Raw genomic sequence first — 22,144 nt, forward strand, 5'->3', positions numbered from 1 at the left:
GTGGGTTCCAGGTTTTTGAACATTCGAGTGTTTGGTTAGTCGTAACTGATGAATTCGGATTCGTAGATTTTCGTCAAAGGCACGTGCCTGTGATTTGAAAATTCGACTTTCTGACTCTTCGGTATTTCCACAATTCGATGTTTTTCTTCTCGTAATCTTGGCCATTCTCAAAAAAAAAAAAAATTCGGTATAAATTAATTAATCTTAAGTTGAAATCCGTGACGATTAGCGCCTCAGTTTTGTGAAGTACGACTGCCATTAACGCTTTCGAGTAATTTTTTGTTATGGTTTTATTATTGCAGGTTATTACCGAGAGTCTGACTTGCGCAAGTACATTTAAGATTGATTCGATATTTTGTATGTCATTATTTTTGCATCGAGTTTGCGAAGAGCATATCGAGTATTACGTTTCTTTTCTTTTTTTTTTTACTGCTTATCGCTTCCAGTAAAGAATATACATTTTTTTTATGTTGCTTTTTGTTAATTTGCGTAGCGTACAAGTGTTCTCTATTCATCTGTACAAAATTACTCCTTCCCTCTCCGCGGTACTGAGCTATCTCGTGCAGAAGAGTACAGCCAAGGATTAGCGCAGCTGACGATTGAGAGGCGTGTTGACCACGCTAGACGCCCAACAAAGGTTCCCGACGTGTTTTGTAGGATGAATTTTTCCAGCTTTCATCGCAGATCCCCAATTTATTTTCTACACGATAAGTTCTCGGTCTCATCTCCGGATGGCCGAGTCGCAGCGAAAATCTCCGTCACAATATACACAACAAAATCTGAAAAATTTAGGCACGAACACACGCGCGATATAATAAATTATACTCTAACAAAAATATCAATAATTTATTGGCGATAATTACTTTTATTAAAATTAAATTATTAGCAAGATGTACAGCGTGTTTTACTGAACCTTGGCCGAAATAGACTCGAACCGCGTTTACGCAAATGCGCGTCACCCAGGCAGATAGCTGAGCATAAGTGCTCACAATCAGTCTCATTCACTACCAAGGAAAAAGTATGCGCAGTGCGCCTGAACGAGTTTTCGCTTAAAAAATGTGAAAAATAGCTCCGTGTGTACGGAAACATTGTGCCAAGTTACACGATGTTAATGCGTCTTGATTGCAAGAGGGAACAACTTATCTGAACTGAAGTTTGCATATTCAGACGTTACACGTGTATCTTTCACATATTTTGCAAAACATTCACTGTATGTATACATATCAGATGCCATCGATGGATTTCCAAAGATGCCGTTTATTTGCGCTTCGAAAATCAGGAGGAAAAACCTGAAACACATACATCGGGATGCTGAAATCTTAACATCACGATGACCGTTGGTCGTACATAATAAATTAACGAAACTTAGGTTTAACATTCATTGTACTCCACTGTTGATGACAGCTAACTTTTTCTTCCCATAAATGTTACTATGCCCCTGAACAGCTGACGTGTTTCAAAGTACGCAATGATCAAGGTATGTACAAGAGGCTCTCATGTTCGTATTTCAGGCATCATTTTAACCGTTAAAATCAATCCACATGCATTTAACAAGCAAGTAGTCCCAGTCTTGTTCAATTTTTCTGAAACAAGAGGCACTGGAACGATAAATCGTTGAAAAGAATATTGAGGATGTTAGACTGCGTGCACAACATAAACACACAGTTTAAGCTCCAAAAAGCAATATTTCGATATTTTTTAAATATTTCATTTGAGTCCCTTCAAAAATACTGTAAGAATATCACGAAGCGGCTCTCGAATCGTGAGATTTCAACTCTGTCAATTCTTTGACGGGAACAGCGATGTATCGGCTGGTGAGTTGCCTAGCTTTCTCGCGTCGGAGTTCGCTTTTATTCAAAATTACTAATATAGTTCCCAGAACGAGAGATGCGCAAATACACCCGATTGCCGCTATATCGCCGTAGTTTTCCAACATCCTGCCGGTGAGGAATACCAAAAAAAAACCATAGATCTGAGGTGACATGTTTAAAATTCCGGTGGTGATTGATTCTGGCTCAGGATAAGTTATTTCCACGCATAATTCCGTTCCAATTGTTCCATATCCGATCACGGGAGCTCTAAAACACGAAAAACACGAAATATTGAGATGAAAAAAACGCATCATACCATCATGTCAGACACTGTATTCACCCGCATAGTAGGAGAGTCGCAAATACCATCCATCTCAATTCCAGCATATAGCTTGACCCATACAACAACGTTGCAGGGACTGACAAGCAACAGACGACGATCGAGAGCTTTCTGTAATTTATTCAATGACGTTGACAATCATGGACATAATTGTGCAGTTTTCCTGCTTCAAGCAATTTTAATTGCACTCATACCTGAACGCCTTCGTTTTGTCGAGAATCGTACCACAGGCTATTGATCCAATCGCCCCAATCACACTCAGCCAAATTGACAGATATCCAACACTCCTAGTATCGTTCTGAAATTCAGTCAAATATTCAATACTTGTCCGTATAATCTCTGTACAAACGTTACCTTGAAATGAGCAGTGTAAAGCGGATTCAATAGGACGCCCAATGCCAATGCCACACCCATAATTAAGCCAAAGCTGTTCCACAGCATGAGAAAACTCCTGTTGTTCAGGACCCTTTTACACGTTGGCAGAAAGCCCAAAACCGCTGATTCGTGGTTGACTTTTTGTAACGCCCTTGCACCACTCGGTGGTAAGCGCGGTTCGTCGAGAAAAACTGGAAAACAAAGACCACGTTCAGGGTTCGTAATTTTATTGCATCAATTAATTTTTTATGAATGTCGCTGGCTAAAATATTTCTCACGGTAAATCTGCGACAATAACTTACAAAAAAATAATATGAAGGTGAGAATGCTGGACCCGATTGCCTGTGGCCAAAAAATGAACGAGAAATCCCTTCCGATGTCTTCGATATTTTCATGATCTTCAACGACCGTGGGAACAGTCAGGGAACAAACAATCATGCCCGCCTGAGGTCCGTAGAAACCGACGGCTGTGGCCAGGGCGACTTCTTTTGGCCCAAACCAATAAGAAGCTAATCGGCCAGGAACGCTGAGGACGAAGACTTGGAACACGCCAAACAAGAGTTGCGCGAAAATTGCTAAGTCAAATCGGTCCGGAGATGCTGCGAAAACCTTAATCCAACAGCCGAGGGATACGCCCGTCGTGGTTATCAGAATGGTTCGTCTCAAACCGATGCGATTCGTCAAATAAGAGACCGGTATCAGCAGAATCACGTATGCTATCATGAAAATTGTAACGGTCCATTCCACCGCCAGTGAAGAAACGTTGTAGAACCTTCAACAATGGTAACGGTCATACTGATTGATCAAACTGAAAACTGGAGGCTAGTTGTCGCAGTGGGAACTGACCTGCGCGTTATATTGCCGATGATCATAAACTGGCCAAAGTGCATCCCACAGCTTATGGCGAGAATTAAGAACAGCACGAGCTGTAGCCAGCGTCTCTTGAAGAGTTTGACTTCCATTAAACTTTCAACGACTTTCGACAAGTTGTCATCGATTTTTTTCTCGCCAAATTCAGCATCGCCATTCGATACGGGCATCGTCAAAACTTCGCATGCTTTGGAAAAGGACTTGCTATCCTCGTTTATAATCACGCTATTCTCCACTATCACCATTTTTCATTCAACTCACTGTATGTTAGTTCTACTCAACGGCATGAAACCAATATTCCGATGATTCAGCCCGAATTAATAATTATTTTCACCCGTGAACTCTATAACTTCAGGTTTCGTCGGCGTTTTAACAATGAGTATCACCGTATCCGCACTCCGATAATACTGTTACACTTATCAAGAAAAGACTCAAATTTATAGCTTCATCTCTTGCAAGGTCTATAATTCGCATCTGCATCATGACATTGAAAATAATATTGTATAGTTCTTCGTTGTATCACATCAATCAAACAGCAAAGTCATACGGTTGTTTTTCCAACAGGCGCGTGAGGTATTGAATACTGGAAACTGAATTCATGATTATTATGTAAATAATCCATAACGACAGTCGCGATCGTGATAAAACATGTACTAATGTATTTTATCTGTGGATCTGTGTTTGGAATAATGTATTCCAAAAAGTATCATACTTCTTACCCCGAACATCGTTAAGTTTACCCGGATATGTTAAATCACAACTGTTTGCCGGGGTATAAAACTCATATTCAATTACTTAAGAATGTGACCACAAACTATGAGCGATTATCTGATGCGGGTTGAAATTATTGAAACGTCTTATGAACCAGCGATATTTTATCAACATGAAATCAGACTACAGTGCACATGAATGATTACTGTAAAGTTGAGGCTGATTACATAGAAATCAAATTGAAATTATTCGACCCGCCGAAATTGAATCTTTTCATAAAAATTATCAATCTACGATGAGAAACATTGTATAGAAAACTCAGTATAATTTGACGTCAAAACATTGAACAATCAATCTGGAAAATTTCTATAATTGATTTGCAACCAAAATCACTTAATTTACAACGTCTATTTCTGGGGAAAGATGGCATGTGTCTCATTGACAGTAGCTGATTGTCCAGCTTTCTGACGACGAAGCTCGCCTTTATTAAGGATGACCAGCACGGTTCCTAGGACGAGTGACACGACCAGACATCCGTGACCTGCCACATCTCCGAAGGCTTCAAGTACCCTGCCAGTAATCAGTACCAGCAAAAACCCGTACAGTTGAGTAGCCATGTTCAGAATTCCCGTGGTGATAGCTTCCGGTTCAGGGTAAGTAATTTCGGCACACAAATCCATAGCAACCGTTGAGTAACCTAATACTGGACCGCTGAAACGAAATAAATTTAATGAGTTGACGGAGATACAGAACGAATTGCAGAGGGATCCGAGGCAGAAGTTCTATTACCCAAAAAGTATGTAGCTGGCGAATAACATCCACTTTATCTCCATCACGAAGCTTGCCGCGAACAGAATTGCTCCGAATATTGATGTACAACTAGCCACGATAGAGATTACTCTGAAATTCATGCCATAACCCTCATAATCTTGGGCATCACTAAACGATTACCTGCTTGAAGAAATATTTCCGACACTTGTATATACCTAAATGCTTTTGTTTTGTCGAGAATCGCACCGCACACAGCAGAGCCGATACATCCCGTCAAAATTGAGAAAAATGACAGAATTCCTACGCCTTTTTCATCGTCCTAAAATAAAGTTTGATATTTAATCAAAAACGGTGCGAAGCTGAAATCGAGCCTTACCTTGAAGTGAATCATGTAAAACGGATTAAGCATAGTTCCCATTGTCATCACAGCCCCCATGAGTAGCCCAAACGAGTTCCAGAGCATGAGAAAATTCTTGTTGCTCAAAACTCTTTTATACACCGACAAATAACCTTCCGTATTGCGGGATTCGCGGGTTACTTTTGCGAGTGCCCTTGCGGTGCTCGGTGGTTGACCGGGTTCGTCCTGAAAAACTGGAAGCCAAAGACCTTGTTGAAGATCATTGATTTACAATTCCAACTGCCTTCGCCGCTATGATTGATGTTTAAGGCTTAATGAACAAACAATAAAGTCACTGTTCCTGCGCGACACGTTACAACTTACGCAGGAATAAGATCACAGTGACGATGCTGCAGGCAATCGCCCCGGCCCAAAACAGCCTTGAATAATCGTTGCCGATGTCCTCAATTCTTTCGTGGTTTTGTACTACCATCGAAGTACTGAGGACACAAATAACGTAGCCTGCCTGCGGGCCAAAGAAACCAATGGTTGTGGCCAAGGCAATTTGACTGGTTCCGAACCAGTAAGCAGCCAATCGCCCGGGAACGGTGAGTATGAAAAGATAAGAGACGGCGAAAAAGCACTGCCCTATAAATGCCACGACGAAGCCATCCGGAGACGTTGCCAAAACCTTGATCCAAGACCCGATACACGTGCCAGTAGCGCCTATGAGTACCGTCAACCTCAAGCCAACGCGATCCATCAAGTAAGAAGCTGGTACCAGGAGAACAACGTATGTTAGCATAAAAATCGTCGTAGTCCATTCGATCGCCAACGAGGAAACACCGTAATACCTTGAAAATTGATAAGTTTCAGACATTATGGACTTGAAGAAGTTAGATCATACGAATTGTCGCGGTGGTATCTGACCTGCGTGCCACGTTGTTGACGACTGTGAAATGATACCAGTGGATCCCATTGCTCGCGCCACAAAGGAAGAATAGTAGGAGCTGAAGCCAACGTGTGTTGAAAGTTTTCACCTCCGTGGTGCTGCTGTCTACTTTCGGGCATTTCACATCTCTGTCAGCGTCTCCAAGTTGTTTCTCAACGTCAGAAACTGGTATTATCAAAACTTTGTTCAGTTCTGCCAAGGATCTCTCGTCCCCATCGGTACTCTCGCAGTTCCTGGTTTTCACCATTTTCTAATTTGGTCAATATTGTTTGCACCACGTGCCTTGAGAATCACTTATCCAATTATGCAATTATTTCGCAAACCATGCAAAGTGTTCCGACAGTGATGTCAAGTTAACGTAGAAGCTGACGTTAATAACGACGAGAAGCGTCAATTATCACATGACAACGTTATATCATTAACCGTTTCACCTCAATGTTCTAATATCACTAAAACGCAAAAAGTATCGTCAGAGAATAGCTAATGAATCAAATATAATGCAAACACTCAACACCTTCCTATGTAGTACACCTGTTTAGCCCATACCTATTGTGTATTCAGCCGGGATTACTTGTAAATACATGAAATAATATCAGGGTCACTAAATTAATTTACTGGAAATAATTGTAATAAGAACATGTCCCCATCAGCTAATAGGCTTCGAATGGGCGAGCCATGGGATTAACTGTGTGACTATAATTAGCGCATTTGCAAGCGAAACATGGAGAACGGCTGTTAGTTCTCTCTAGAACTGTGGAATTCATAAGTCACTTGGTGGATTTCTTCAAAGCGCTAATCAAGGTGTGTTATAAATGGACGCAAAATACTTGCCTACAACAATACGAGCCTATTGGTACCAGGGCGGTCTGTATTTGGGTTCGAAAAGTTTTTCAATGCAACATCCTGACCTATGCCGAAACATTGAAAAAAAAATTCGTCTAACGTTGCAAACGAAAACAAACCGAAACACGTGCCTCTACGAACTTGAATTCTTCCAATCAGGCAAAAAAAATGAAAATTCCAAAATTAATAATTTTGCTGGATAATAACATTTCTCCCTATTAAATTCGAATTGTTTATGTAATAATATAAACAAATCAGACCTCAATGTTTTTTCCCCCACGGTTCTTGATCGATTTTTCCGAAATAACACTATGCTGTTCAGAAAAAAATGTTCGGTCTCCAGTCATTTCAAATATTTTCCAATCAACAAGTGGAATTTCGTAAAAATAAAAAATTTCATACGGAAATATTTTCATTTACCCGATAATCAACGCCAAGGATAGTTCTTTTCGACTGAACATGAAAATCCAAGCTCTTGGAGGCACGTGTTCCACTTGATGTAACAGCTTGAAACTTCACACAGACATTTTGCATGATTCGGAACAGGTCTGGAGGACGTCACAATGATAACTTTTTTGACCCCAAACAAGGACCACCCTTATAGGGATGGCATGTTAAGCAAAGGATTTGACCACGTCTTTATTACCTCCGAAATCAAACATCGATCGGTAAAAGTAGTTTTATTCAATTCCGCTCCACGATCGCGATTAAAGAGGGTTACATGTGTTTCGAATAATATAACTCGTCGTAGAGTGGAATCAAGTGAATATACCAGATTATTTCTCCGTTTTAAATTGATTTACCTTGAAAAATTATCATCGATGCTCCAGTCGATAACTACGATTGTTTTGTATTTATTTGCATCCCCCATAGAATCAGCGTGTCTCATGAATGCATAAATTTAATACACTTTCAACGTGCGACGATCTTGTAATTAAATTCTGACAGAAGTATTGATTTTCAGATGACGAAGTTCCTCACGATAACTGACAAAACTTGACTGTGAAGATGCTTTCACACTCTATTCGAGAGAGAAAGGAAGGAAGCAATACATGCTGTAGCGCCAGAGATTACTTGATAACTGAAATTTAGAAGTCGCAAAAACGCATAGACGTTTATGATACGCTAGTATGATTCTTTCTCAGTACGGACTATGCTCATGTGAAATCAGATGAACGCACTATGCTAGTGTCGGTGGGTGAGGGTCAAAATTCCGAAAGACCAAAAGTTCGAGTGGTTAAAAGTCGGAAATTTTCGGGATACGAGTATTGATGCGAGAAATGGGATTTTCGATAAATCACCCGATAGAATAACTGTTTTTCCGAAAGGTCGTTAAACCGAACGCTATCTTGTCCGAAAATGTATTTTTAGAACACTCGGTATTACAAATGACCACAGCGCAGAATGTGGAGGTGCAGAAAAATAAAAGCTCCGAAGTAAAAAATTGAGAGCGGCTGATACTTCAAACAGCCACAAAACTGAAAAAATTAGCTGTCGGCAATTCAATATTTGTCCTTTCGTAATCTTGGCCATTCTCAGTAAAAGAATGTCGGTACAAATTTATATGCACATATTTGTTTTTCCAGTATTTAGTTTTCAACAAGTCATCATTTCGTATTTATGGTCTTTCTACGTTTTCAAACCGTCGGTAATTTGACTTTCGGGATTTCGTTCCGTCGGCGTTTTGGTCTTTCAAAGTTAGTTGTACTTGCAGCACCCTTCCATTCGATCTCACTTAAACTCCATCAACGCTTTCTGAGGATCAATATTGTATACGGCAGTAACTTTGTTAGCTTTTTGTCGATAAAGTTGAATTTTGTTGAAAACCGTCAACAGAAGCCCGACAGTCAACTCTCCGCACATACAGGCGTGTGCTACTTTATGACCGTAAGCTTCCAACACTCTGCCGACGATCAGAATCGACAGAGTTCCATAAAATTGAGGTGCCATGTTCAAAATCCCTGCGGTGATACCTTCGGATTCTGGATAAGTCGTCTCCATACACAGCTCCAATCCAATCGTCGGATAGCCGATTACTTGTATCCTGAAATTCCAGATTTTCAAAGTCAATCGACTAATTGCATGCGTGAATTGAAGCACTTCACAGCTTACCCGAAGAATATGCCCATCACAAAAGCCATCCATCTGATCTCCATAATCAGACTCGTAGCAAACAACGCGTCGGCAATCAAGGCGAAGGCGTAAACTGCAGTTGCGACGAGTCTTCAAAATATGTCGTTTCAGAAACGGTAAATCGTCAAGATTAAAACATTATCATCAAATTCTCGGATGATATCTGTTCCTATATGCATCCCAACACGGTACTGATGCATACCTGAATTTCTTGGTTCTATCGAGAACAGCAGCGGCTGCTAGTGTCCATAAGGTACCCAGAATGGTTGAAATAAGCGAAAGCAGTCCAGTGTCCGTTTCTCCGGTCTGGAAATAACTTCAAACAATTAATAATGGTACAAGTCGAGGCACGGTGCTAAGATAACTAATCGAACATTACCTTGAAGTGAGATACGTATAACGGGTTGATGAGTGCTCCGAATGTGGTCGACACACCGCAGATCAAGCCGTACGAGTTCCAGAGTAAAATGAAACTCTTGTTAGTCAAGATCCTCTTGATCGTTGGCCAAAACTCTTCCGCACCATTCAGACGTTTGGCGTTTCGAAGCGCTCTGGCATCACTCGGTGGGAGTGGTGGTTCGTCTTGAAAAACTGCGGGTAAAGTGAAAAAACGCGTTTGCTTTTACCGCAAGAATTAAAGCCAACAAAGAAGGTATCCCGGATCCATCTCTCCGATTTGATTGTTTTTTGTAATATTTTATAATAGACTAAAAACTAAGCGACAGGTATTTTTTTTTATCCGCCATTAAACACTTTAAGGGGGTGAAACTACCCTCCAAAGTAAGATAGGTCAAGGGGCGATTTCGCAGTTTTTTGATTTTTTTTTTTGTTCTAATTGAGAAAATTACATTTTTGAATTCTCGTTATGAGAATACTTTTCCAGTTGGATTAGTTAAAAAAAAATTACTCCCTTCTGGGTGAAATCGTCAAATTGCCCCTTGACTTGGCTTACTGTGAAGGATGGTTTCATCACCTAAAGGTGTTTAATGGCAGATAAAAAAAAATACGTCTCGCTTAGTTTTCAGTCAACTATGACATATTGAAAAAGAAATCGAATCAAAGAGATCGACTTGGGCCGGTTACCTTCCTTGCAAGAGCAACCTTCCAACGGCGGTTAATGTTGGTAATCTCACAAACGAACACGGAGATCGCAGCAATAGCGGCATAAACGGCAAATCCCCAGTAAAGGTTGGACAAATCGTTCCCGATGTCAGCCAAGTTTTCATGGTTCCTCACGACGAACGGAATCATGAATATCCCTAAGGCTATGCCCAGTTGGAGGCTGAATACGGCGATAGTGCAGGCAAAAGCGACCTGCGTTTTCCCAAACCAGCAGGCGGCAAGCCGCGCTGGAACAGGAACGATGCACATTTGTGATATCGCTATGACTGCCTGGCCCAGAAAGGTCACCGCGAAACGATTCGGAGATGCGGAAAAGACCTTCACCCAGGTACCCAGACACGTGCCAGTTGCACCGATCAAGACCGTCCATCTCAGACCAACGCGATCCAGCAGATAGGAAAGTGGAAACACAAGAATCATGTACGAAACCAGAAAAATCACGTTGGTCCATTCCACAGCCAGTGACGAAACGTTGTAGTACCTGAACAGATATCATTCAACGCATTTTCATTACGGGTTCTCTCTTTGAGGCGGAATCTACCTTAAGAGGTCGAAAATCAAGTAGTCTTGGGAAGTTTTTTCGATAGGGAGCAATTGAATATATCATATGTTCTAAACTCGAATGAAAAATTGAAAAAATTACCAGACGTAGTTTAAACTGGTAACGAAAGATCCTTAGAGTTTAGAAAATGACCATTCAATTCCTCTCTGTCGAAAAATTCCCGAAAACAACTTTTCAACATCCCAAAGAAGGCACCCCACCCCACCCATACCGCCCTTCGATCAAGGTCTTCCAGATCTTACCGACGTATTACGTTGCTGATGATAGCGTACTGATACCACTGAACAGTGTTGCTTACGCAGTAAATGATGAACAATGCGAGCTGAAACCAACGCCTCTTGAAGACTTTTACCTCCAACGAGTCGCCGATTATCGTTGTCAAAGGTTGCAGATTTCCCATCGCGTCCTTGGATTTCAGTTCAACCTTAGAAGACGGCATCGTCACAATGCCGTTTATCACTGCTAAGGGTTCAGTCGTCAATTTCAGGAATGAAATTACATATATTGAACCCGGAATGGATAAGAAATATCAAAAAAAGATAATGAAGCAACTGTATACTTGAATGCAATTATTAAAAATATTGTCGAATATAGTTATGTAACAAGCAAATAAATCTTTTAACGTCAAGACATTACTTCGTTTTAATCAGAGCTATAAAATGAAAATTAGTCTTGCAGCTGTTATCAGAAAGTCTAGTATCCGTGACTATTCTTTCTCATTACGATCACTGTTGCTATATTTTCTTGCAACTGTTGCGAAAATTTAATGCTTGTGCAAGAATAAATTGACGTTAAAGCCTTGTTTAACTAAAAAAGTAGAATAAACCTCACAAACTGATTTTGCGTTGCAATTGCCAAAAAAAGAATCGACAATAGCGCAAAATGTTTACGCGTACCTCGTTTTTCGTAATTCCAACAATATTCAAACAGTTTTTTTTAACGATACCTGTTTTACTCAATTTTTCTAGTTACTGTAACAAATGAAATTTTTCTCAGTGTATGAAGTTCATTTTCACATGCTACAAAAAGCCCCAACGAATGATTTTATTTATAAATATTACAACTTTCACCGTATTTCTAATGATCATGACAACCTCAAGTGTCATACCCCAGTCTTTTATGACAACAATCACCTACCCAGTAATCAATTTGGTATCTGATTCTACACTTGCTATCATTGGTTAGGGTAAGATAGAGTGTTGTTGATGACAAGCGTGAAACCACATCGTCCTTTCAATACCGCCAATAAAAAACTAACGGAAACATTGACTTTCCACAAGTCTAAATAATCGCGCAAAGTGCAGCTGCATGTCGTCATAAAAACACTACTGCACGCCAGCATTAAAAAAAACACGTTATTTCAAGAAATAGAATTTTCATCGTGTATTTGCTAACTTGATAACCATTCTGGGCAGGACTGCACTCATTTGGTTCACACCAACAGCACTGCTGCAATAATATTAGTTTTCAGCGCATTTGCACATTACATTTCCCAATCAACGATTGATTGCTTCATTCAACTAAATTCAGACCATTATTAAACATGGCAAACAAACGTCATGCCATTAACGACGAGTTGGCTTGGTCCGTCTCAATTTAAAGTTGGGAAGGTAGAGAAAAACGATAAAAAAAACATCTGCACCAACATTATTTGCATTACAAACTAAATAAAGATCGACAGTTTCAGCCATTCTTTCATATCTAAACATGCAAGATGCTTAAACTCTGGTATTGTTGATCCGATTCTAATGTTTTTCGGCTAATATCTTTATTGGCCAGCTTTGCATAAAGAATTGTCGGAAAATCATTTAAAAAATATTACTTTATGGTGTAAGTATACCAAGTAAATATAATTATCGATGAACATTTGTTGTACCGTAATAACACCAATATATAAATATATTTATCCAATTCGAAGATAATTGCTTGTGAAAGTTTTTTTTTTCCTCGATCCAAAGTGTGCATAAAGACATTAAGATCGTTGGAAGAACACCAGAATTTAATCGTTCGGAACGTCTTAATTAGAAACCCATTTCTCACGTTGTTGACATCGAAAAATTATCTTCTGCCATTAAAATACACTCATATTCATTTATAATATTCAACAGAAGGAACATTCTTTCATTTATGTTTACTATTATTGATGAAAATAACATAATTATAGTGCTGGAGATTTATTCAACAGTTTTTTTTTTTTTTTTTATCTCTCTTACAAACTTTTGATTCAAACGATGACTGACTCATTCTTTACGAGACGCAACACGTCAAACGAGGATCTTACGCGATGCAAATTGATACAAATACGAATTTCGCAGCTGTGTTTCTCGGCTTTTTCCAACGTGGGTAACAAATTTCATACTCACTTTTCAACATTGAAACAGTCTGCAGAACTGTTTTGTAAGTTAAACAACAAACATTTCCTCCGTGTTTGAAATGTAATTTTGTAATTTTGCCTCTCAATTTCGACAGGAATGAAAAAGAGTCTTATCCTGTTATTGACCAAATTCTGACAGATTTTTGTAAACATGCTCCTCGATTCTTTTACGAGTACGACGCAGTTAGTTGTAACTCTATTAGGTAAAAACCCCCCCTGATTCCATCAAGAGAAATCATTTATTACCAAGTTATTATCCAAACATTTTCACTCCTAGAATAATCATTTGCATTAGCAAAAAAACTGGCAAACAATATTTCTGGCAACCAGACGTGACGGAATAAAGAAAACATTGACGCTTACATAATAGTATTCAGGCGGTCAAAACTGGAAGGAATTATTTTTATAACAAACGAGAGATCGTTTACTGATCACAATTTTATATTGATATACGTGCCGTATGACGTCGTTCGCATGTCACCTCGCCCAGACTAAAATGCAAATAAATATAGCGCCAATTGTATGCTTACAACATGCGGCTACGTGTTAAAATTGTTTCTTTTCTTCCCGTTGAAATTTTTTTTCCCCCTTTTTTTCTTTTGCCACTTCATTCCAGTTGTTTCAGTCGGACCATTCCATTTCGACTTACTGGTATCTTCCCTCGCGGTCCAATAGTAATCGTTGAATATTATTGTTTTTCGCATCGTGTTTTTCTTTAAAGGTAACGATACAAAGAATTGTTGATTCAGTTAAGTAGTACCACCCAACTTGAATTTCTCGTTGTGGCACGAACGCGGATCTATAAATTCCGACGACAGAGTACACAAGTGGAAAAAAGACACCGCTCGCTTTTGCCTTGAAACAACAAAGGGCCAAACCTAGCCGACGAGGTCTTTCTCGTATCGTCGTGAAACATACGCACCGTACAAGTCCAAGGCTTCATAATTTTAATTGTTTAATTGCGCGACCTATATACGAAGGTAAAAATATTACAATATTTGCCTGACTTGTTGAAAAATGTAGAAAACTTTGCAAAAATCTAAGGCTCTGCTGGTTTTCTAAGCTTCGAGAGTTGCAGTTTCATTTGAGAAGGACGAAGAACGAGAAAATACCTGAAATTTGAAGAATCGGCCTTTGAGGGCTGATTGACTGTGTTGATTATACATTTCCCTATGACTCGTTGTGTGAAAAGACTTTCTAACGCTTTAAATAATTCAACATTTAATCATTCCTGTTCGGCTGTCCGTAAGATTCGCAAGATTCTCCGTCTTTGCTTCCTGTCCACGACTTAGATTGCCACTCTTTACGTGGCATATTAGCCTCGAGTAAACTGCCTGCAACTTCGTGCAGACCAGCAATTGCCATACGTGTACACGCCTCTTTGGGTGTATTTGTTCAGCCAACACAGCTATTCAACAAATTTCAATATTCAATACAACATAATTACCATATCTAAAAAAAAACTCTCAAACTCGGTGGATTGAAAAAAATTCAGACTTTTAGGTATATACACGTGAACTTGACAAATAATACCGTACAATTTCAAATAACGTGAGTTTGGGATTATAGATAGAGCAAAAACTTGTCCTTATGACGAACAATCGGTTTTCGGAAGGGGAAAGAAATCTGCTAGTGAGGAGCTAGGGTGTTCATTTCTTAACAAGACAAGCTTAATAACGTTGCCCGTGAAAGCGTCAAAAAATAGATGATCGCATTTTAAAGACAAAATTCTGAAATATAACTTTTTTGATCCCACGTACACGCAGATTATGAGAAGTACGGCCTATACTCTTTACGCAAGTCTTGAGCAGCCGGAATTTACAGTTTCTTTTTTTTTCCCCCCTCTGAATGTACCTAAGTTGAGGAAACCACGAAACGCGATCATAATCGACGTCTGCAATTTATTGCATAATCTTTTAATTCCAACTCTCTGTCAACGTGATACCATTTCAACTTTGAAAAATAATATAGATTCATATAGTCATATACAGTTACCGGGATAGAGGAACCGATGGTCCACTCAATCCAGGACTGATAGTCCAAGTTCTACAAAGGGACGGGATGGTATGTAAGGAACGAATTGCAATCAACTGTGAAACAAACTTCGGACAAAAAATGTTAGGAATTTTCATTCGTATAATTCCCCTTGACATTGGTACCGCACGAAAATCGCACACGGAACCCGATAAAGTTAATTTATTCCGTTCAATGAATCTTCACGCACAAATCCAGAGTACTGAAATTGTTCCAACACTCTCCAAATGCAAAGAATCAACGAACTTCGTGAGTATAAATTATCTCGATGCCCGATCTCTACGACGCTCAATTCTTGATGATTAATTTGCGGCTGACGAAAACATTTCGCTTCTGTCAAGAAGAAGTTTCAAGCAATTACTCTCGTGGGTTGTCATTTGTAATAATGAGAGCGAACTCGAATCGTGGAAGAAGGCTGATAGAATCAACATCACTTAACGATTTCATCTGACACTCCTTGGCTTAGCGCATTATATCGCGCGGCATATTCTTCAGCTTTTTGCCTACGCAGATCAATTTTATTCAATACTGTCAACAGAGTTCCCAGGCTGAGAATTACGAGAATGGCGGCGTGTCCAGCTGTATCTCCGTAGACGTCCATCAGCTTGACGACAACGAGACTTATGAAAACACCGTAAATTTGGCCCGCTATGCTCAAAATCCCCGTTGACAATGCCTGAGACTCGGGGTAAGTCGCTTCGGCGCATAATTCAAATCCGATCGCATTAAAACTCGTGAGGGCAATGCTGGAACAGAAACGGTTGGGTGTATTCTCATTGGGAAACGCGAGTACATGTGACTTCGATGACCGATCAAATTCCAGTCTGATCACAGTGATATATTTACCCGTAAAGCGAAGTTGACAAAAACACCGTCCATTGAATTTCCAAGTTCAAGGTCACAGCGAAAAGTATTTCGCAAAGTACGGATGAACTGCTCACGGTGATGGCGATGACTCTGTAATTGTTGAACGCTGTAGTTACGACCGTTCGCAAATCGTTATGCGTCACAGCTACGGTTAACTAACCTAAATTTCTTCGTTTTGTCAAGAACTGATGCGATGATTACCGAACCTGTGGTCCCCAGAATGCATTGCAACATATTCATTATTCCAACTTCAACTTCGCTGTTCTACAAGAAACGAGTATAACTGAGGGTGTACGGCGCTACAGAAACATACAAAGTGCACAGTAACGTTACCTTGAAGTGAGTTAAGATCAATGGATTCAAAACTGTTGCCGTTGAGTAAAACACGCTAATAATCAAACCATAGGAGTTCCAAAGAATGACGAAATTCCTGTTCTTCGTTACTAATTTTTTTACCGACATTAAAACTCCTTTATCTAGACGTTCGTACGTGGATTTTTGAAGCGCCCGCGACTCGCTCGGTGGCACAGAAGGTTCGTTCTGAAAAACTTTTGGGAGAATAGAATCGGTTGAGAAACAAATTCAGCGTCCTCGTTGGCGGAAAAATGCGACGACTCACAAACAAGTACAGCCAATGTTACAACGGTACATGCAATCGCGAGTATCCAGTAAGTGGCGGACAATTCAGGCCCGATTTCCTCGACGTCGTCGTGATTTCTGACGAAAGTCGGAATGGTGAGGAAGCAGATCGTCAAGCCGGCGTGAACTGCGTAACAGCCGATGGCGGTTGCGAAGGCGAGTTGGTCTTTTCCAAACCAGACAGCTGCCAATTTTCCCGGCACAGGAACAATGAAAACCTGGCTTACGGCGACCATGGCCTGCCCTGTCAGCAGCACCGGAAAACGATCTTGGGCTGCTGAAAAGACCTTAATCCAAGCTCCGAGACACGTTAATACGGAGCCTATCACGACCGTCCATTTCAGGCCTATCCGTTCCGTCAAAAACAAGGCAGGGAAGAAGAAAACTGAGTAGGACACCATCAACACGATGCTGGTCGATGCTACCGCTAACACCGAGACATCGTAGTACCTGAAGCCTCCGGTTTCCGTTAGTATACATGATATAGGCGCACGAGTCAAGGTCTTGAATTCTGGTTTCTCTTTCGTTTCGAAGTTTGAACACTCATCTATGTTCGTGTACAAGAAGTGGAATACCGTTGCCGGTGTTGAATAATTGTCTTACCTACTTATTATATGGCCGATGATCGTGAATTGAGGATATTGATAGCTGCTGCATACACTGCATAAGACATACAAGAATAGCTGAAGCCACCGTCTTTTGAAAACCCGGACTTTCAACGGACTGCCACTCGCGGTGTCCTCGTTTTCCTCTGTGTGTTCAGTCTTAAGAGGAGTCATGACGTTATTGTCAGTGATTTGTTGATTCCTCATTATTTTCGAACACTTTTTAAAAAAATGTATCCTTTATTAGCTGCGGAGTTGCTTTCGATCAGGATTCTCGATAACCACACTCTGGCCTCACCACTTATGAAATGCTATTCTAATGGATAGCTTTACTATTCTCACTGAAAGATGTTTATAATCAAATACGAGTGTACAACGTTGTCCTGAATATTCCTTTTTTATTTTATGATATGTTATAGTAGACTAAAAATCGAGCGACACATATAATTATTGTTTTTACTTACCAATCAACACTTTATGGAGATAAAACCATCCTGCAAAGTAAGGCGTGTCAAGAGACGGTTTGGCAGTTTCTTTTTCAATTAAGAAAATTACATTTTCCATTTCCCGCTGGGAGAAAACTTTTCCAGATGGATTGGTTAAAAAATACCAAGTATGTTCTTGTGGGTGATACTATCAAATCGCCTCTTGACATGCCTTACTTTGGAGGATGGTTTCATCCCCTTAAAGTGTTTAATAGCAGATTAAAAAAAAATTGAGTCGCTTAGTTTTCAGTCTACTACAAGATTTTACGAAAGAAATCAAATTGGTGAGCTCGACTTGGGATACCTTTCTTGTTAGTCATATCACTGCATCGTAAACAGGCCGTAAAAACAGCCGCCTTGAGTTTAAAAAACCAACTTTAGCAAGCGTAGCAAAGGACTCAGATTTCTGTTTGATCTTAATAATATATGAGGAGTTCATACCAACCCGTCCGACGTACAATCCTTACTCTTTTTGATTTCGTAGCCGATATATTATTACATTACATTACTCGACTTATTTTAGAAATTTTTATCTCTTACAGTTTTCAAGAAGGACAATTTCCTCTTTCGACAATTTCCACTTAAAAAAATATTTTCAATTTGTTATAACCTTTGACCGGCAGATCAGATCATCAAAGTTATTAAATCTAATTATTCGTATTGGAATGCAGTTATGCAGGTTTTAAGAATTATTGAATAATGATTCTGAGTATACCATGTCAATGAGTTTCTTTTTGCAGTGTTCAGTTTCTTAATTCATTCAAGCACAAATTAAACACGCTTCGAGTAACCTGCTGCGGCAGATATTCGCGGAATAAAATATCGATTACTCAAAAATTAAGAATGGGAAAAATAAAAATGAAATAAAAGCCCGTTATCGGACCTAGCCCGAACTGTTCGTTTCTATGCTCAGAACTTTCAGACGTTATTGTTAAAAAAATTAAAATTCATATAGCTACCAAGTCCAAGGCACGGCCTCCTAGTCCGAAACATGTTCTACGTTTTGTGAGCATTACATATTTTTTTGTTTAAATGCAATCAGTACCGATAATTTAAGTTTTCAGCCATCACATCCCAAGTAAAAGATCCCAAAAAATACCTGTCATTCACTTTGTCCTTAGAAACGTAGTGAAGAATCAGCCAAAGAAATAGAACGGGGTGAGAGCCGGACGTTAATATGGTGTTTACCGCCTCTACGTATTTTGTATCAATATAATAAGGTAATTACACACTATGAAGATTTCACATGGCATGTAATGTTATCGGTATGACTGTATCGCAGCTGTTTCATACTTGTTATCTAAGTTATGTAAATTAGCCAATACTTGACAACGTTCCCCAATCGAACATTCATTACTGACACATTTATTCATATGAAATAATCGCAACTGCGTAAATAATGTTCTATCAAGTAACCGCTAAAATGTTTTTTCGACGCATATGTTACAATCGTAGGTATCGCAACGATCGCGTAGCTGAGCTGCCGACCAAGCTAAAATTGTAAATTGTTTGTTACATTGTACGTTAATAAAACTGACTCGCAGAATCTGAGGATCAAGTGAAACTGTTGTTCAATTTTTATTCGCTTCAAACTGAACGATAATTAGTTCCACGTATCAACTTCTCTGTAGAGTTAAAAAGAGGCTCACTGGACGGCATTTATTTTACACCTTGCTGCATATTTCTGGACTTTTTGCCGGCGAAGCTCTGGTTTGTGAAAAATCGTCAACAGAGTTGCCAAGCCAAGCGCACTGCATAAAATCGAGTGCGCCGCAATGTCTCCGTATACCTCCAGTACCTTGCTAGTAACTAGAACTATCCATATTCCGTTGAGCTGACTAGACATGGTCAAAATCCCGGTTACGACAGCTTCGGATTCCGGGTAAGTAGCTTCGACGCACATCTCCATTGCAACGACGCAGTAGCTTCCCAAAAAAAATCTGTAACGTTAGCAGCCTAACATTAGTTTATCATAAAGGACCAAAAAAACTACGAGTATTCGTTTCGAAACAACTTACGCAAGAATCCCGCCGGATACGAACACCATTACTTTGTTCTCCAAGTAATAACTTAAACCATATAAAATACCGAAAAGCAGCGCCATAGCGCTCGTCGCGGTAAAAATGATTCTGCGAATTGGTAAGTAAGCCTTATTTAAGATGTTCCGTATGTTGTTCGTTATTTTTTAAGTTCCAAAAATCACCTGAATTGCTTTGTCTTGTCAAGAATCGAAGCGACGATCACCGAGCCAATCAATCCCATGAGGCAAAACAACAGTTCCAGTTTTCCAAGCTCCGCATCAACGTTCTGCAATGGATTTGAACATTGTTAGGATTTCGGTCATGTCGGGATTGGCGTGACTCGAATGTTACCTTGAAACGATTAACGAGGAATGGGTTGCAAAATGTCGACGCTGTGTTTAACAGGCTCGTATTAAGACCCCATGCAAGCCATATAAGTAGATAATTCCTGTTCCTCAGTACCCTCATCAGCGGTGGTAAAAATCCCTCCGGGGAACTTTCACGCTTGATTTTTTGAAGCGCCCTAGACTCGCTTGGCGGCAGAGGTGGTTCATCCTGAAAAACTACGTAGTGAAACAACATACGTCATATCAGTAATGTCGTCCGTTAATCGTTATATCAGAGCCTGAAAATAGCCGTCACTCACGAAAAAACACAGCCAGGAAAACGACGGTGCAGAATATTGCCACTATCCAATAAATCAACGATAAATCACTCCCGATGTCGTCGAGACTTTCGTGATTCTTTACGAGTATCGGAACGACGATGAAGCAGCTAATGATGCCGCAACAGATAGCGTGGTACCCAATGGCAGTGGCCAGGGCCACCTGGTCCTTCCCAAACCAGCATGCAGCCAGTTTACCCGGCACAGGACACAGGAAGCTCTGGCTTACAGCAACCACGCATTGGCCCATCAAGGTCACTGCGAAGCGATCCGGGGCTGCGGAAAACACCTTGATCCATGCTCCCAGGCAAGCAACCGTGGCCCCAATTACAACCGTCCACCTTAAACCTATGCGATTTATCAGGTAAGAGGTCGGAAACAGCAGCAGCATGTACGAGACCATCAGCACCACGGTCGTCGATGCGACTGCGAATCGCGAAACGTTGTAGTACCTGAAGAATTGAGGTTTTATCATTATCAGTAGCACTGGCGTTTGTCAAAAATATTCAAGGTCAGTCATGATCAGGTGGTAGAGATTAGTCATCTTACAGGCATACTATGTTCGTGATGATGGTGTACTGAAGCCATTGAACGCTGTTCGACGAACTAAAAAGGATGAAAAGGACAAGTTGGAGCCACCGTCTTTTGAAAACTTTGACTTCTAACGTGTCTGGTTTCAGAAAGTTCTCATATTTCTCTATCGATGTGTCTTCAATTCTTTGCGACAACTCGATCTTTTCACCTGCGGTCATATCGACACTCCTGCACGTTTGAGAAGCTGTGCTTCACCTCGGCTTTGCTTCTATACTCAGGATTACTCTCCTCCACTTTTTGTTAACAGTTTTCACCCGAATGGCTAAATGGCACTGTCACGAATGGCATCTCAGGCTCATTTACTTCTATTCCAAATAGAAGATGGATCACCGTTCTTGTCCATACGGTTATTGTGACTAGCAATGAAAATGTTTTTCTATCCAACACAGCTGTGTTACGATGTGAGTACGTCATGTGAGTTGAAACGAAGGCGTGACATGTGAATTTGAGATGAACTTGACGTAAAAAAATCATTATTGTGACACGCGATACTAAAAAAAGTCAACACCGATGCTTTATGCAAAATTTCTCACGTTAACTAGCCCACCGGTATCCGTATTTATTTCCGAAGCTGTAGAATTTTTCATCAAATAATTAATTCAGTAAAATTATTCCGCTGGGCAGTGATCCTTACGTCATTGAATCCAGTAACTTCCCCCTGGTCATCATTAACTGCTCATTCCTCTCTTCACAAATTCTATCTGACTAAACTCCTTCCGCTTTGACTTCTGTCATAGATGTCGTGATCTGCCTTCCTTGACTGTCATGGCCACCGAATTATGCTCTCAATAAACTCAATCTCGTCCCACTCGTCTAATCTTATTTTCTAGTTGTAAGCGGCAGAAATTCACATCTCATTCACCTCTATTCTAATTGTTCACCATCCGAAATGCAACTTTGCCTAGTCACATATATTTCTTTATTTTTTTTCTGTTGCTTTACATTTTATATTCTAATTTTCTTCTACCACTATTTTCTTCTGCACATGTACATTAAATTTATTCATTGTGACACATCATGTGTTATGCCCTTTG

At 40.0% G+C, this 22,144-nt stretch overlaps 5 protein-coding genes across 13 annotated transcripts; all 5 read right to left on the bottom strand.

The window, feature by feature from the left end:
• Positions 1–835: 835 nt before the first annotated feature.
• LOC124186486 (uncharacterized MFS-type transporter C09D4.1-like) lies at positions 836–3,816 on the bottom strand. Its single transcript, XM_046578242.1, has 6 exons — positions 3,373–3,816; positions 2,829–3,298; positions 2,506–2,717; positions 2,346–2,449; positions 2,152–2,262; positions 836–2,078 (listed from the first exon to the last, which is right to left on the bottom strand). Exons 1-6 carry the CDS (start codon positions 3,639–3,641, stop codon positions 1,742–1,744), a joined length of 1,503 nt encoding a protein of 500 aa, XP_046434198.1. The 5' UTR covers positions 3,642–3,816; the 3' UTR covers positions 836–1,741.
• Positions 3,817–4,139: 323 nt separating this feature from the next.
• LOC124186000 (uncharacterized MFS-type transporter C09D4.1-like) lies at positions 4,140–6,613 on the bottom strand. Its single transcript, XM_046577298.1, has 6 exons — positions 6,146–6,613; positions 5,600–6,069; positions 5,255–5,469; positions 5,094–5,197; positions 4,897–5,007; positions 4,140–4,818 (listed from the first exon to the last, which is right to left on the bottom strand). The coding sequence occupies exons 1-6, from the start codon at positions 6,412–6,414 to the stop codon at positions 4,515–4,517; spliced, it is 1,473 nt and encodes a 490-aa protein (XP_046433254.1). The 5' UTR covers positions 6,415–6,613; the 3' UTR covers positions 4,140–4,514.
• A 2,026-nt stretch (positions 6,614–8,639) lies between these two features.
• On the bottom strand, positions 8,640–10,586 carry LOC124187160 (feline leukemia virus subgroup C receptor-related protein 2-like). Its single transcript, XM_046579465.1, has 5 exons — positions 10,277–10,586; positions 9,523–9,734; positions 9,346–9,449; positions 9,123–9,233; positions 8,640–9,054 (listed from the first exon to the last, which is right to left on the bottom strand). The coding sequence occupies exons 1-5, from the start codon at positions 10,512–10,514 to the stop codon at positions 8,742–8,744; spliced, it is 978 nt and encodes a 325-aa protein (XP_046435421.1). The 5' UTR covers positions 10,515–10,586; the 3' UTR covers positions 8,640–8,741.
• A 4,722-nt stretch (positions 10,587–15,308) lies between these two features.
• Positions 15,309–19,044, bottom strand: LOC124187163 (feline leukemia virus subgroup C receptor-related protein 2-like). Of its 9 annotated transcripts, none has more exons than XM_046579478.1 (7): positions 18,931–19,044; positions 17,349–17,505; positions 16,722–17,191; positions 16,436–16,650; positions 16,263–16,366; positions 16,082–16,192; positions 15,309–15,981 (listed from the first exon to the last, which is right to left on the bottom strand). In XM_046579478.1, the coding sequence occupies exons 2-7, from the start codon at positions 17,405–17,407 to the stop codon at positions 15,666–15,668; spliced, it is 1,275 nt and encodes a 424-aa protein (XP_046435434.1). In that variant the 5' UTR covers positions 17,408–17,505; positions 18,931–19,044; the 3' UTR covers positions 15,309–15,665. The 9 variants fall into 9 exon arrangements, with proteins under 9 accessions (XP_046435434.1, XP_046435429.1, XP_046435430.1 ...); XM_046579473.1 differs by having other exon boundaries at positions 16,722–17,198; positions 17,349–17,565; positions 18,931–19,043; XM_046579474.1 differs by having other exon boundaries at positions 16,722–17,198; positions 17,349–17,687; positions 18,931–18,995.
• On the bottom strand, positions 18,859–21,617 carry LOC124187165 (uncharacterized MFS-type transporter C09D4.1-like). Its single transcript, XM_046579479.1, has 6 exons — positions 21,066–21,617; positions 20,499–20,968; positions 20,204–20,415; positions 20,035–20,138; positions 19,850–19,960; positions 18,859–19,771 (listed from the first exon to the last, which is right to left on the bottom strand). Exons 1-6 carry the CDS (start codon positions 21,266–21,268, stop codon positions 19,477–19,479), a joined length of 1,395 nt encoding a protein of 464 aa, XP_046435435.1. The 5' UTR covers positions 21,269–21,617; the 3' UTR covers positions 18,859–19,476.
• Positions 21,618–22,144: the final 527 nt, after the last annotated feature.

This window comes from Neodiprion fabricii, chromosome 7, assembly GCF_021155785.1.
Source record: "Neodiprion fabricii isolate iyNeoFabr1 chromosome 7, iyNeoFabr1.1, whole genome shotgun sequence".
Lineage (NCBI taxonomy): Eukaryota > Metazoa > Arthropoda > Insecta > Hymenoptera > Diprionidae > Neodiprion > Neodiprion fabricii.

Coding starts and splice junctions, on each gene's coding strand:
- LOC124186486 (XM_046578242.1), bottom strand. CDS start 3,641: ATGGTGATAGTGGAGAATAGCGTGATTATAAACGAGGATAGCAAGTCC. Junction 3,299..3,372: donor ATCGGCAATATAACGCGCAG/GTCAGTTCCCAC, acceptor CCATTGTTGAAG/GTTCTACAACGTTTCTTCAC. Junction 2,450..2,505: donor TTTACACTGCTCATTTCAAG/GTAACGTTTGTA, acceptor ACTGAATTTCAG/AACGATACTAGGAGTGTTGG.
- LOC124186000 (XM_046577298.1), bottom strand. CDS start 6,414: ATGGTGAAAACCAGGAACTGCGAGAGTACCGATGGGGACGAGAGATCC. Junction 5,008..5,093: donor GACAAAACAAAAGCATTTAG/GTATATACAAGT, acceptor CATGAATTTCAG/AGTAATCTCTATCGTGGCTA. Junction 4,819..4,896: donor GCCAGCTACATACTTTTTGG/GTAATAGAACTT, acceptor ATTTCGTTTCAG/CGGTCCAGTATTAGGTTACT.
- LOC124187160 (XM_046579465.1), bottom strand. CDS start 10,514: ATGTGCATCGTTCCTGTTCCAGCGCGGCTTGCCGCCTGCTGGTTTGGG. Junction 9,735..10,276: donor TGCGATCTCCGTGTTCGTTT/GTGAGATTACCA, acceptor CTTTACCCGCAG/TTTTTCAAGACGAACCACCA. Junction 9,055..9,122: donor GTGATGGGCATATTCTTCGG/GTAAGCTGTGAA, acceptor CTGGAATTTCAG/GATACAAGTAATCGGCTATC.
- LOC124187163 (XM_046579470.1), bottom strand. CDS start 18,844: ATGCTCACAAAACGTAGAACATGTTTCGGACTAGGAGGCCGTGCCTTG. Junction 17,566..18,790: donor GAGGCCGTGCCTTGGACTTG/GTAGCTATATGA, acceptor TTTTTTAAAAAG/TGTTCGAAAATAATGAGGAA. Junction 17,199..17,348: donor GATCATCGGCCATATAATAA/GTAGGTAAGACA, acceptor CGGAAACCGGAG/GCTTCAGGTACTACGATGTC.
- LOC124187165 (XM_046579479.1), bottom strand. CDS start 21,268: ATGACCGCAGGTGAAAAGATCGAGTTGTCGCAAAGAATTGAAGACACA. Junction 20,139..20,203: donor TCCTCGTTAATCGTTTCAAG/GTAACATTCGAG, acceptor AATCCATTGCAG/AACGTTGATGCGGAGCTTGG. Junction 19,772..19,849: donor GTATCCGGCGGGATTCTTGC/GTAAGTTGTTTC, acceptor CTAACGTTACAG/ATTTTTTTTGGGAAGCTACT.